Below are 14,736 nucleotides of genomic sequence, written 5' to 3' on the forward strand. Positions count from 1 at the left end.
ACTATCACAAACGCTTTCTAGCGAGACATGACTCACCTAAACCTTTGAAAGGTATCGATTCTAAAGTAAGACAATTATCTGGAATTTAAAGCAAATAGAGAATACATAATATTTTTATTGCTAGAAATCTATTTGATAAATTTTATTGTGAGTCAGCCCAAAGGAAGACCATCTTAAGCCCTTTGTAATGAGACATCACTCACTTCTATCTTTGAAAGGCATCGATTCCAAAATGAAGAAATTATGTGCCACTTAAAGCAAATGAAGAATCCAACGTTATTCATTACTAGAAATCTGAATATTTTTTTTGTGAGTCTGCAAACAGAAAGACCATCACTAATTCCTTTCAACGAGACATGACTCAACTCTACCTTTGAAACGCATCGGTTCTAAAATTAGACAATTATCTGGAATTAAAGCAAATGGAGAATGGAAAATATTTTCGTTACTTGAAATCTCTTCGATAAATTTTGTTGTGAGTCAGCCCAAAGGAAGACCATCTCAAACCATTTGTAATGAGACATTACTCACTTCTATCTTCGTAGCGCATCGATTCCAAAATGAATAAATTATGTGCCACTTAAAGCAAATGAAGAATTCAACGTTAGTTCATTACTAGAAATCTCGATAAATTTTGTTCAGGCTTACCATAGAGAAAGATCATCACTAACGCTTTTTAATGATACATGACTCACCTCTAGCATTGAAGTGCATCGATTCTAAAATTAGACATTATCTAGAATTTAAAGCAAATAGGGAATACATAATATTTTTATTGCTAGAAATCTATTTGATAAATTTTATTGTGAGTCAGCCCAAAGGAAGACCATCTTAAGCCCTTTGTAATGAGACATCACTCACTTCTATCTTTGAAAGGCATCGATTCGAAAATGAAGAAATTATGTGCCACTTAAAGCAAATGAAGAATCCAACGTTATTCATTACAAGAAATCTGAATATTTTTTTTGTGAGTCTGCAAACAGAAAGACCATCACTAATTCCTTTCAACGAGACATGACTCAACTCTACCTTTGAAACGCATCGGTTCTAAAATTAGACAATTATCTGGAATTAAAGCAAATGGAGAATGGAAAATATTTTCAATACTAGAAATCTCTTCGATAAATTTTGTTGTGAGTCAGCCCAAAGGAAAACCATCTCAAATCATTTGTAATGAAACATTACTCACTTCTATCTTCGAAGGGCATCGATTCCAAAATGAAGAAATTATGTGCCACTTAAAGCAAATAAAGAATCCAACGTTATTCATTACTAGAAATCTCGATAAATTTTGTTGAGAGTCACCACATAGGAAGACCATCACAATCGCTTTTTAATGAGACATGACTCATCTGTGAATTTGAAGTCCACCGATTCTAAAATCAGTTAATTATATGGAATTTATTGCAAATGGAGAATGTAAAATATCTTTATTACTGCAAATCCCTTCCATAAATTTTATTGATTCAATCAAAAAGAAGACCAAGTCAAATCCTTTGTAATGAGACATGACTCACTTCTATCTTCGAAGCCCATCGATTCCAAAATGATGAAATTATGTGCCATTTAAAGCAAATAAAGAATTCAACGTTATTTCATTACTAGAAATCTCGATAAATTTTGTTGAGTCACCACACAGATAGACCATCACTAACGCTTTTTAATGAGACGTGACTCACTTCTATGTTTGAAGTCAATCGATTCTAAAATTAGATAATTATATGAATATAAAGCAAATGGAGAGTGCAAACTATTTTTTTATTAGAAATAGAAATGAGTCATGTCTCATTACAAAGGGCTTGAGATGGTCTTCTTTTGAGCTTTTTCACAATAAAATTTATAGAAGAGCTATCTAGTTATAAAATATTTTGCACTCTCCATTTGCTTTTGATTCCACATATTTGTCTTATTTTACAATGGATGCACTCCTAAGGTAGAGTTGGGTTATATTTCGTTAAAAAGGTTAATAATGGTCTTTCTGTCTGCTCACTCACAACAAAATATATCGAAATTTCTAGTATAGAAATAACGTAGAATTCTTCATTTTCTTTAACTAGTACATAATTTCATTTTGAAATCGATGTGCTTCGAAGATAGATGTGAGTCATGTCTCATTACAAAGGGTTTGAGTTGGTCATCTTTCGGGCTGACTCACAACGAAATTTATTCTATGGAAGGGATTTCTAGTAAAAAATATTTTACAATTTCCATTTGCTTTAAATTCCAGATAATTGTCTAATTTGTGAATCTATGCATTTAAAAGGTTGAAGAGAGTCATGTCTCATTAAAAGCGATAGTGATGGTCTTCCCGTGTGGTGACTCTCAATAAAATTTATCGAGATATCTATTAATGAAATAACGTTGATTTCTTCATTTGCTTTAAGTGGCACATAATTTCTTCATTTTGTAATCGATGCGCTACGACGACGGAACTGAGTCAAGTCTCATTACAAACGGTTTGAGATGATCTTCCTTTGGGCTTACAGCAAAATTTATCGAAGAAATTTTTAGTACTAAAAATATTTTCACTCTGAATATTTTTCAAATTCCAGATAATTGTCTAATTTTAAAATCGGTGCGCTTCAAAGCTAGCGGTGAGTCATGTCTCATTTAAAAACATAGTGAAGGTCTTTCTCTGTGGTGAGTCACAAAAAGATTTATCGAGATTTCTAGTAATGAAATAACGTTGGATTCTTCATTTGCTTTATGTGGCACATAATATCTTCGTTTTGGAATCGATGCGCTTCGAACATACAGGTGAGTCATGTGTCATTACAAAGGGTTTAAGATGATCTTCCTTTGGGGTGTCTCAGAACAAAATTTATCGAATAGATTTCTAGGAATAACAATATTATGCATCCTCTATTTGCTTCAAATTAAAAGTAATGTGTCTAATTTTAGAATCGATGCATTTCGAAGGTAGAGGTGAGTCATGTCTCATTAAAAAGCGTTTCTGAAGGTCTTCCCGTTTAGAGACTCTCAACAAATTTTATCGAGATTTCTAGTAATGAAATAACGTTGAATTTTCAATTTGCTTTAAGTGGTACATAATATCTTCATTTCGGAATCGATGCGCTTCGAAGATAGAAGTGAGTCATATCTCATTACAAACGGATTGAGATGGTCTTACTTTGGGCTGAATCGCAACAAAATTTATCGAAGTGATTTCTAGTTGTAAAAGTATTTTTCACTCTCGATTTGCTTTTGATTCAAGATAATTGTAAAATTTTAGAATCGATGCATTTCAAAGGCAGAGTTTAGTCATGTCTCATTGAAAAGCATTAGTGATGGTCTTTCTGTTTGCTGACTCACAACAAAATTTATCGAGATTTCTAGCAATGAATAACATTGGATTCTTCATTTGCTTTAAGTGGCACATAATTTCTTCATTTTGGAATCGATGCGCCTCAAACATAGAAGTGAGTCATGCCTCATTCCAAAGGTTATAAAATGGTCTTCCTTTGGGATGACACACAACAAAATTTATCGAATAGATTTCTAGGAATAGCAATATTATGCATTCTTTATTTGCTTTAAATTAAAGGTAATATGTGTAATTTTAGAATTGATGCATTTCGAAGGTAGAGATGAGTCATGATTCATTAAAATGCGTTTGTGGTGGTCTTCGCGTGTGGTGACTGTCAGATAATTTTATCGAGATTTTTCGTAATGAAATAACGTTGAATTTTTCATTTGCTGTAAGTGGCACATAATTTCTTCATTTCGGAATCGATGCGCTTTGAAGATAGAAGTGAGTCATGTCTCATTACAAACGGTTTGTGATGGTCTTCCTTTGTGCCGACTCACAACAAAATTTATCAAAGAGATTTTTAGAAGAAATTTTTTTTCACTCTGAATTTGCTTTAAATTGCAGATAATTGTGTAATTTTAGATTCCATCCACTTCAAAGCTAGTGGTGAGTCATGTCTCATTAAAATGCGTTAGTGATGGTCTTTCTGTGTGGTGACTCTCAACAAAATTTATCGAGATATCTATTAATGAAATAACGTTGATTTCTTCATTTGCTTTATGTGGCACATAATATCTTCATTTCGGAATCGATGCGCTTCGAAGATAGAAGTGACTGATGTCTCATTACAAAGGGTTTAAAATGGTCTTCCTTTGGGGTGACTCACAACGAAATTTATTGAATAGATTTCTAGGAATAAAAATATTATGCATTTTCTATTTGCTTTAAATTAAAGGTAATATGTGTAGTTTTAGAATTGATGCTTTTCGAAGGCAGAGGTGAGTCATGACTCATTAAAAAGCGTTTCTGAAGGTCTTCCCGTGCGGTGACTGTCAAGAAATTTTATCGAGATTTTTCGTAATGAAATAACGTTGAATTTTTCATTTCCTTTAAATGGCACATAATTTAATCATTTTGCAATCGATCCGCTTCAAAGATAGAAGTGAGTCATGTCTCATTACAAACTGTTTGAGATGGTCTTCCTTTGGGCTGACTCACAACAAAATTTATCGAAGAGATTTCTAGTTGAAAAAGTATTTTTCACTCTGGATTTGCTTTAGATTCCAGATAATTTTATAATTTTAGAATCGATGCATTTCAAAGGTAGAGTTGAGTCATGTCGCGTTGAAAATCATTAGTGATGGTCTTTCTGTTTGCTGACTCACAACAAAATTTATCTAGATTTCTAGTAATGAATAACGTTGGATTCTTCATTTGCTTTAAGTGCCGCATAATTTCCTCATTTTGGAATCGATGCGCTTCGAAGATAGAAGTGAGTCATTTCTCATTACAAAGGATTTAAGATGGTCTTCTATGGGGTGACTCAGAACAAAATTTATCGAATAGATTTCTAGGAATAACAATATTACGCATTCTCTATTTGCTTTAAATTAAAGGTAATATGTGTAATTGTAGAAATGATGCATTTCGAAGGTAGAGATTTGTCATGTCTCCTTATAAAACCTTTGTGGTGGTCTTCCCGTGTGGTGACTGTCAATAAATTTTATCGAGCTTTCTCGTAATGAAATAACGTTGAATTTTTCATTTGCTTCAAGTGGCACATAATTTCTTCATTTCGGAATCGATGAGTTTCGAAAACAGAAGTTAGTCATGTCTCATTACAAAGGTTTTGAGATGGTCTTCCTTCGGGCTGACTCACAACAAAATTTATCGAAAAGATTTTTAGTAGGAAAAAATTTTTTCACTCTGAATTTGCTTTAAATTGCAGAAAATTGTCTAATTTTAGAATCCATGCACTTCAAAGTTAGTGGTGAGTCATGTCTCATTAGAAAGCATTAGTGATGGTCTTTCTGTGTGGTTATTCTCAACAAAATTTATCGAGATTTCTAGTAATGAAATAACGTTGAATTCTCCATTTGCTTTAAGTGGCACGTAATTTTGTTCATTTTGGAATCGATGCGCTTCGAAGATAGAATTGAGTCTTGTCTCATTACAAAGGGTTGGAAATGGTATTCTTTTGCGCTGACTCACAACAAAATTTATCGAAGAGATTTCTAGTAACGAAAATATTTTCCATTCTCCATTTTTTTAAATTCCAGATATTTGTCTAATTTTAGAATCGATGCACTACAAAGCTAGAGGTGAGTCATGTCTCATTAAAAAGCGTTTGTGATGGTCTTCCCGTGTGGTGACTCTCAATAAAATTTATCGAGATTTCTAGTAATGAAATAACGTTGGATTCTTCATTTGCTTTAAGTGGCACGTAATTTTGTTCATTTTGGAATCGATGCGCTTCAAAGATAGAAGTGAGTCATATGTCATTACAAAGGGTTTAAGATAATCTTCCTTTGGGGTGACTCACAACAAAATTTATCGAATAGATTTCTAGGAATAACAATATTATGCATCCTCTATTTGCTTCAAATTAAAAGTAATATGTCTAATTTTATAATCGATGCATTTGGAAGGTAGAGGTGAGTCATGTCTCATTAAAAAGCGTTTGTGATGGTCTTCCCGTGTGGTGACTCTCAAAAAATTTTATCGAGATTTCTAAGAATGAAATAACGTTGAATTCTTCATTTGCTTTAAGTGGCACATAATTTGTTCATTTCGGAATCGAAGCGCTTCGAAGATAGAAGTGAGTCATGTCTCATTACAAAGGGTTTGAGATGGTTTTCCGTTGGGCTGACTCACAACAAAATTTATCGAAGAGATTTTTAGTAGTAAAAATATTTTCACTCTAGCTTTGCTTTAGATTCCAGAAAAAATTTCTAATTTTAGAATCTATGCACTTCAAAGCTAGAGATGAGTCATGTCTCGTTAAAAGGCGTTAGTGATGGTCGTTCTGTGTATTGACTGACAACAAAATTTATCGAGATTTCTAGTAATGAAGCGTCGTTGAATTCTTCACTTGCTTTAAGTCTCACATAAATTCTTCATTTGGGAATCGATGCGCTTGGAAGATGGAAGTGAGTTATATCTTATAACAGAGGGTTTAAGATGGTCTTCCTTTTGGCTGACTCACAACAAAGTTTATCGAATAGATTTCTAACAATAAAAATATTTTGCATTCTCTATTTGCTTTAAATTCCAGGTAATATGTCTAATTTTAGAATCGATGTATTTCGAAGGTAGAAGTTTGTCATGTCTCATTAAAAAGCCTTTGTGGTGGTCTTCCCGTGTGGTAACTCAACAAATTTTATCGAGTTTTCTCGTTATGAAATAACTTTGAATTTTTCATTTGCTTCAAGTGGCACATAATTTCTTCATTTCGAAATCGATGGGCTTCGAAAACAGAAGTGAGTCATTTTACATTACAAACGGTTTGAGATGGTCTTCTTTGGGCTGACTCACAACAAAATTTATCGATGAGATTTTTAGTAGTAAAAAATATTTTCACTCTGAGTTTGCTTTAAATTGCAGATAATTGTCTAATTTTAGAATCCATCCACTTCAAAGCTAGTGGTGAGTCATGTCTCATTAAAAAGCGTTAGTGATGGTCTTTCTGTGTGGTGACTCTCAACAAAATTTATCGAGACTTCTAGTAATGAAATAACGTAGAATTCTTCATTTGCTTTAAGTGGCACATAATTTCTTCATTTGGGAATCGATGCGCTTCGAAGATACAAGTGAGTCATGTCTCATTGTAAAGGGTTTGAGATGGTCTTCCTTTGCGCTGACTCACAAAGAAATTATCGAAGAGATTTCTAGTAACGAAAATATTTTCCATTCTCCATTTGTTTAAATTCCAGATACTTGTCTAATTTTAGAATCGGTGCAGTTCAAAGCTAGAGGTGAGTCATGTCTCATTAAAAAGCGTTTGTGATGGTCTTCTCGTGTGGTTACTCTCAATAAAATTTATCGAGATTTCTAATAATGAAGTAACGTTGGATTCTTCATTTGCTTTAATTGGCACATAATTTCTTCATTTTTGAATCGATGCGCTTCGAAGATAGAAGTGAGTCATGTCTCATTAGAAAGGGTTTGAGATGGTCTTCCTTCGGAATGACTCACGACAAAATTTATTGAAGAGATTTCTAGTTGTAAAACTATTTTTCACTCTGGATTTGCTTTAGATTCCAGATAATTATCTAATGTTAGAATCGATGCACTTCAAAGCTAGAGGTGAGTCATATCTCATTAAAAACGTTTGTGATTTTCTTTCTGTGTACTGACTCACAGCAAAATTTATCGAGATTTCTAGTAATGAAATAACGTTGAATTTTTCATTTGCTTTACGTGGCAATTTTTTCTTCATTTTGGAATCGATGCGCTTCGGAGATAGAAGTGAGTCATGTCTCATTACAAAGGCTTTGAGATGGTCTTCCTTTGGGCTGACTCACAACAAAATTTATCGAAGAGATATTTAGTAGTAAAAAATGTTTTCACTCTGAATTTGCTTGAAATTGCAGATAATTGTGTAATTTTAGAATCCAAGCTCTTCAAAGCTAGTGGTGAGTGATGTCTCGTTAAAAAGCGTTAGTGATGGTCTTTCTGTTTGGTGACTCTCAACAAAATTTATCGAGATTTCTAGTAATGAAATATCGTTGAATTCTTCATTTGCTTTAAGTGTCACATAATTTCTTCATTTTGGAATCGATGCGCTTCGAAGATAGAAGTGAGTCATGTCTCATTGTAAAGGGTTTGAGATGGTCTTCCTTTGGGCTGACTCACAACATAATTTTTCGAAGAGATTTGTAGTAATAAAAATATTTTACACTTCTTATCGTGACATATATTTGCCTTATTTTGGAATCGATGCTCTTCGAAGATGGAGATGAGTCACGACTCGCCATGAAGATTTTGCTATGCACTTCTTGTAACTTGTGTCACAACGAAATCTACTGAAGATATTTGTAGTAATAAAAAGCTTGTTTAATATCCAAAATTTAGCATTGATAACAGCATATTATTTAATTTTGGTATGTGTTTGCTTCGATATTGATGTGGTGAGTCATGACTCACTAGAAGGTGCTTGGGATGACCTTGCCGTTACTTAAGCTCGTTTGCTGTTTATTTCCTTTTTAGTTGCGTTTTACATTTTTGGTTATGGGTTAAATAATTATAACTAAAAAAAAAAGTTTTGGTTTTAACTTTTAAGACGTTGATTTGTTTGCTACGTCACGACAAAATGCTTATCAAAATGCTACCATGTAAAAGCACAATATACTTTTCATGCCATAGAATATTATACGAGATTTTTGGCAGCACATCTGCTACGATAAATGCTTTCGTCTAAAACTGGCCTAAAAGACTGTTCCATTTGTTGCTCTTTTAAGTGATGTTTCACTCGCATGATGGCGGCCATATTTGAAATTTACTTGTTTCCAGAGATCGCATAAAGTGGTATAGAAGAATTCAAAATTTCTGTATATCTTCGATGTTTTTGTTTGCCCATTCCTTGAAAAAACAAACGAATTGAAGTTTGACAAAATAACACAACCACATATTTGAAATGAAATGAAATCTTTAAGTTTTACGTCCCATGGTTATGCCGGTTAGGCTAAAGGAGACGGTGATAATGAGAGATGAGTGAAATGGTGGAATGAAGAAAGTGGGAGGAAACGGGAGAATCCCGAGAAAACCCACGAGCACGGTATTTGTCCACCACAAAGTTCACTTGGCGGGGGCTGGGATCGAACCCGGGACCCCAAGCACCAGAGGTGAACGCTCTACCACTGACCACCACATATTTATACATAATATAATGGATACAGTTTTTACGGTATATACTTCACAAGGAAAGGGGAAAGGGAAGGCACCCTGAGTGCTGGACAATGATAGGCACAAGTTCTGGAAAAATATTAGAGGATGAACATGAGATTTACAATATGTGTATGTCAATTTTCGGGAATGAGAGGAATGATATATCTACCTCTGCAACTTATCGCAAGTAGCGGGAGCGGAATTAATACAGATTGATGTGAATACTAAACGCACCAGAGCGAGTTTAATTTGAAATACCACAGAATACGATTATTAAAAAAAGGAAAAACCCCGGAGAAACAAATTTAATCTCGCTTTCCTTTTTGGCAATCGGACACAAATCATCACACTTATCTCCGAAAAATACTTTTCAAATCGGATTGAAGGTGGCCACACATGAAAGTGCCATTTAAATAACAATACGGTCGAATAGGGGTGGCAAATACGTTTCATCAGCCTATCGACCTGGTGTACCAAACAGAAGGCAAGTTGTGAAACACCATTACCCTTCACCTCCTCCATAATAAGTACCCTTGCCTTGCAAAATGTGTAAGTAGTTCGAAAACGCTTGCGATCGAGGATTTCTCCTTTTGCGTAATTGTTTCATATGTAAAAACGAGTCGGTTGAGCATAATATCGATATGAAGTCAGAGTAACACCCCGCGATCTTCCCTAATTAGTGGAAACTCGGACACTCTCCAATACCAAAAAACAAGCAAACATAATGCGACCTTGAATGCCTCTACGTCTACAAGCACAGGGCAGATGAATGACTTTTTCTCCAGCAAGGCATTAGATAAGTTAACAGGGATTATAAATAATATTTTTGAGAGGCTAAGGCCTAAGGCTTAGAAATATGTAAATCCGGCCCTGACAATTACACACAATTCAAGGGGACAAATCAGCTAAGTTTTCATCGGATTTAAACTGACAAACACAATTTTCCAAATACAGCCATGCAAATAAATATTGCTAAACGCGTCAATTATACTGAAAGTAGATTGTATCACTGATTTAAATAAAATTAGATTATTTGCATATTGTTTTCCTGTAAAGGATTTTTATAAGACGTCATCTTGAGATTTTAAGGCCATTCTTTTGTAGTTGGATTGTAAATATCTTCGCTCCGTACAATTAATTGCAGGGAACGAAGAGAGAAAAGTAGCTGCAGCTTAGGGAACTTTCGTCTATGATACTGTTGTTCATAATCAGAACTACAGTTCATTGGATTGTGTTGGAAATTTTGAGAGCGAAGAACGATGATGTCTCGTATTCTCATGAAAAAATATGACAAACTTGATAGTAATGGGACCTTAAACTTTAAAAAAATCTGCTTTTTATAGTAATTTACCTAATTGAATTAATTTCCGTAGACTTAATTATAAATAATTTCAATTTCTGTATAATGATTACTTCAATTTCTGTATAATGATTACGTTTATTTGGACTTGTTCTAGATATCTGAAGAAGACAGTCTTCCAAAATCTATCTGCTACCCATGTGCAGATAAACTTGATGAATTTCAAGAATTTCGAGATACTTGTCTGAAGTCCCAAGTTCTGTTGAATAATTTGCTTGTTCTTCAGGATAGCTCTTGTGTGGGAGATGCTTTGTCGAAGTCAGTTAATTCTAAGGTGAGAATCAAACTTAATTCAACTAAGCTTAACATAAAAGTAGAGTAACTAAAGTAAAATGAGATATGTGTTATCCAATTAAAAGACAAAATAATACCCCGCCTTGTTAGATTAACCTTAAGTTGGATCGGATAATCAATCAGGTAGTTGAAGGATATGAGGGATGATGCAGCACGTAATGACGAAGCTTCATGTTAACAAACATCTAAACATCGTACGTAGCTTATTTGAAATACAACATATTCATTACAATTTTGGAGCATACGAAGTAAGCATTTTTCCGTCGCATTATTTTTTTTATAAAGAGTGTTTTCTATTAATTTACACTGTCTAATGCTCTCCACCCTAGGATCTCTAGAAAATATTAAAGGAGAGAAGATAAAATTGAAGGTATAATGGAACTATTTAAATTAGGAGTGTCCTTTACACAAAAATGACATGTAATCGCAATTTTTAATTTAGCTAATCTCCGGTGGGACTTTCACTTCCGGAAGTAAGACTGGAAGAAACATAAATCATCATAAGCCATGGTATGCACGTATCAATTGTTAGTACCTTGGTCTGTCACTTAATGGTAACAATGGACCAGGGTGCGAATTACCGGGGGGATGAGGGGGATTTCCCCCTCAGTCACATTTTGTTTTCCCCAAAGAAATCAACTGAAACTTCCCCACCGGAGATGCTTGCTTTCTTCCCAAACCATGCTTAGTATAACGCCAAATTTCACCGATTTTTGTCGTTTCTTGTAAGTTTAATCTGCTAGCCGTATTTCGAAATGAGCGATGTAAACTATTCAGTTTTGGTCATTTCTAATTTCCCCACTATTTCCACCGTTGCTTAGTTGAACTATAGAGTCTATTATTAAGACTACAGTTGTTACTTTCAACGGTATCCTCATACCCTTCAGTTCGTCGCCGTTCGTGAATTTGCATAACAAAGTAGCATATGGATTTATAAATGCTCTTAGCGGATGGCCAAGAAGTCAACAAATAGCTTCTCCCATCACACTTGGGCATGTCATATCCATCCTCTGTATTTGTATCGATTATCAACCTGTTTTAATTTTCGTTATATTTCATTTTAGTTTGCATAATATCTGTAATATCCAATAAATAGAACAAGTGGACTTTAGTAGAACATAAGTGGACTATTGTCGCCTGGACATCACTGCCTTTTAGAGTTTACGGAAATGAACTTTTGAAACTGTACTCAAAATCTGAGTTATATATTATCTCGTGGCTAGGGGGCGCGGTGGCTCAGTGGTAAACCCTCCCTGCTGGTCTAGTGGCTAGCACGTGCGCCTTTGGTGTACGGGGTCCCGGATTCGAATCCCGGTGGGAGAGCCTTTGTGATTTTAACTATCCTCGATGTTTCTGTGTTCATGTCCCTGTCGTTCTAGAGATTGAAAAAGCAAGTTAAACGAGTAAAGCAAGTAAAATTAGCAATAAGTATTAGCTACAAGTAAGTTACTGAGACACGTTCGGTGAGTCAGTTAACAAAAAAAAAAAAGTGTTAGAGCGTTCACCTCCTGTGCTTGGGGGTCCCTGGTTCGGTCCCAGCTCGTGCCGTGTGGACAAACACCGTGCTCGTGGGTTTTCTCGGGACTCCCGTTTCCTCCCACTTTCTTCATTCCACCTTTTATTCATTTCTCATCACCACTGTCTGCTGGGACGTAAAACTTACAGATTTCATTTTTTCCTCTCGTGGTTATATGTTAACGTACGTGCTGACTATGCGTCCGTAGGGAGCAGACACGTTAGTGAAGGTCAGTAATCGCATAGGATTTGTTTAAGCATTTCAGCATTTGATTCTCCGTGTCATTCATTGTCAGTGTCTGTATAAGCACTTCAATTGGAACGGGCTTTTTAAAGTACAGTTTGTTGTCCACGCCAATAATGCTGTCTGGAAAACTTCAATGTAATGTTTATATTTCATTTGATAACGTAGCACATAGTGAACTAACTCACAAGTAAAGGGTCCAAATGGATGAATCGAGTTGCGGGATGAGACATAGTGCGCCTGATAGAGGATGCGAAAATATGTGTATGTGCAAACATCGGCGCAAATCTGTCTTCAACATTGGGGGGACGGGTAAGACCGTTCCCATATATATATATATAAGCGATGTTCAAAATAATTATGAAGTTGAAAAACAATGCTGTGAAGGATCAGGGGAGCAGAATTGTCTTCGGTGGCGTATTTAGGGGACTATCAGGATGGGCTCAAGCTCCCCCGAAATAAATTTGTTTTTCGCATTCCAGGCACAACAATAATCCTTCTTACCATTTCTAAGAATGTCATTGACTTCCCATTTTCTTATGCTCTTTGTTCAGAAATAATACTGTATTTGTCAAATTTCATTCCATGTAAGAACTGCGTCCTTTTGTTCTTTCTTTCATCCTTTCTACTTTTTTGTTTCTTTTTCTTGATGTTACTTTCTTTCATTTCTCTTATCATACTTTATCGACCGTTGCCAGTTGTGATTCAAGTCGGCCGTCATCAGTAACACCAAAACTAAGAGGAGTTGATAAGCGAAACTGGTGTTCCACACCAACTTGCGCGGATATCAACATGACAGGACTTTGGTTATTATAACAAAGGAAAATTATATCGTGTAGTTATTTTTAAAAGAAGGAAATGTTTGAATTTAAAAAAAAAATCAAAACGGGGGAATAATTAATCCCGGGAAATTAGAAAGTCCAAGAGGATGCTTCCTTTTTCTTGTATGAATAGAATGAAGGGTTAGATTCACTCCTAAATTTTTGTATCATATCATATAGGATTTATCGGTCTGTAATTCTTGCCATTATAACTTCAATTTATGCATAAATTAAAATATATTTAATTTTCCAATTCAGGTGGGCAATTGCCCACTTCCTTCCTTGTGTTGGACATGGCCCTCGAAACAAAATCCTAAATACGCCTATGGTTGCCTTCAACATTGGGAGGTGGACAGATTTGAGGCTTATTCTAGAGAAGGGAGATGAAACTCATATTACAGTAGATGAATCTGTTTTCTGAGGTGAACCTGTTGTAGAGTATATTATATATTAGGCGATGTAGATGAAGTAGTAGTACATATCAGTATGACAAATCACTGCCGTGAACACTTCTGACATCTGAATACGTGCATATTTGTAATTGGTATATTTCTAATTAGGCATCCACAAAGATCAACGTTAAAGTTGTTTTATAATAATATAATAATATAAATAATGACTTCCCCAAAACTATGAAGAAAGAATATCAATTATGTATGACGCAATAATACTCGTATTTGAGCAAAATGATGATAATCTCAATAACATTTCAGGAACCGTTACAGAAAACTGACGCATGTCATATACTCTTTAGTTAAAAGATGTAACCTTAAGATTATGGGGAAAAATATTCCAGCAATTGAATTCTTTTCTTTGCTTACGAAGCATCCTCTCTCAAAAGAAAAATTGGGACACGCGGAAATACGTAGGAACACACCATGGTTCAAACTAGCAGAGAAGAGAAAAGAGGCAAAATTACGTTTGCTACAAAATCCAAATGAAATAACTACACAAAATTTCATAGACATCAGGCGGGAAACTTCCAAAATTTTTAGAACAAAGAAATGCAATTTTTTGAAAGCTAAAATTAAGGAACTTGAAGATAGTAATAAAAATAAAAACATTCCGGACATGTATAAAGGGATCAACGAATTTAAGAAAGGCTATCAACCTTGTGCTTATATTAAAGAAAGCTGATGGAACAGTTCTCACTGATACAGATAGCATTTTAAATAGATGGAAAGATTTCTTTGACGATTTGCTTAGACGCAGCCAAAAACTAACGTGCTGGAGAAAGGGAGATACACACCGCAGAACCGTATATTCCAGAACCCAACCGAATAGAACTAGAAATCGCTATAAAGAAATTAAAGAAACACACATCTCCGGGTGTAAACGAAATTCTGGCTGAGTTAATTTTAACTGG

General features: G+C 34.8%; 1 protein-coding gene across 1 annotated transcript in view; it reads left to right on the forward strand.

Moving 5' to 3' along the window:
* Nucleotides 1-14,736, forward strand: part of LOC145681769 (uncharacterized) — a 137,641-nt gene that overhangs the window by 12,285 nt on the left and 110,620 nt on the right. The window contains exon 2 of the mRNA XM_081753380.1: nt 10,594-10,770. Coding sequence (XP_081609506.1) covers nt 10,594-10,770 — 177 coding nt within the window. The remainder of the gene's footprint in view (nt 1-10,593; nt 10,771-14,736) is intronic.

Source organism: Thermobia domestica, chromosome 3 (genome assembly GCF_964235325.1).
Source record: "Thermobia domestica chromosome 3, izTheDome1.hap1.1, whole genome shotgun sequence".
Taxonomy (NCBI): Eukaryota; Metazoa; Arthropoda; class Insecta; order Zygentoma; family Lepismatidae; genus Thermobia; species Thermobia domestica.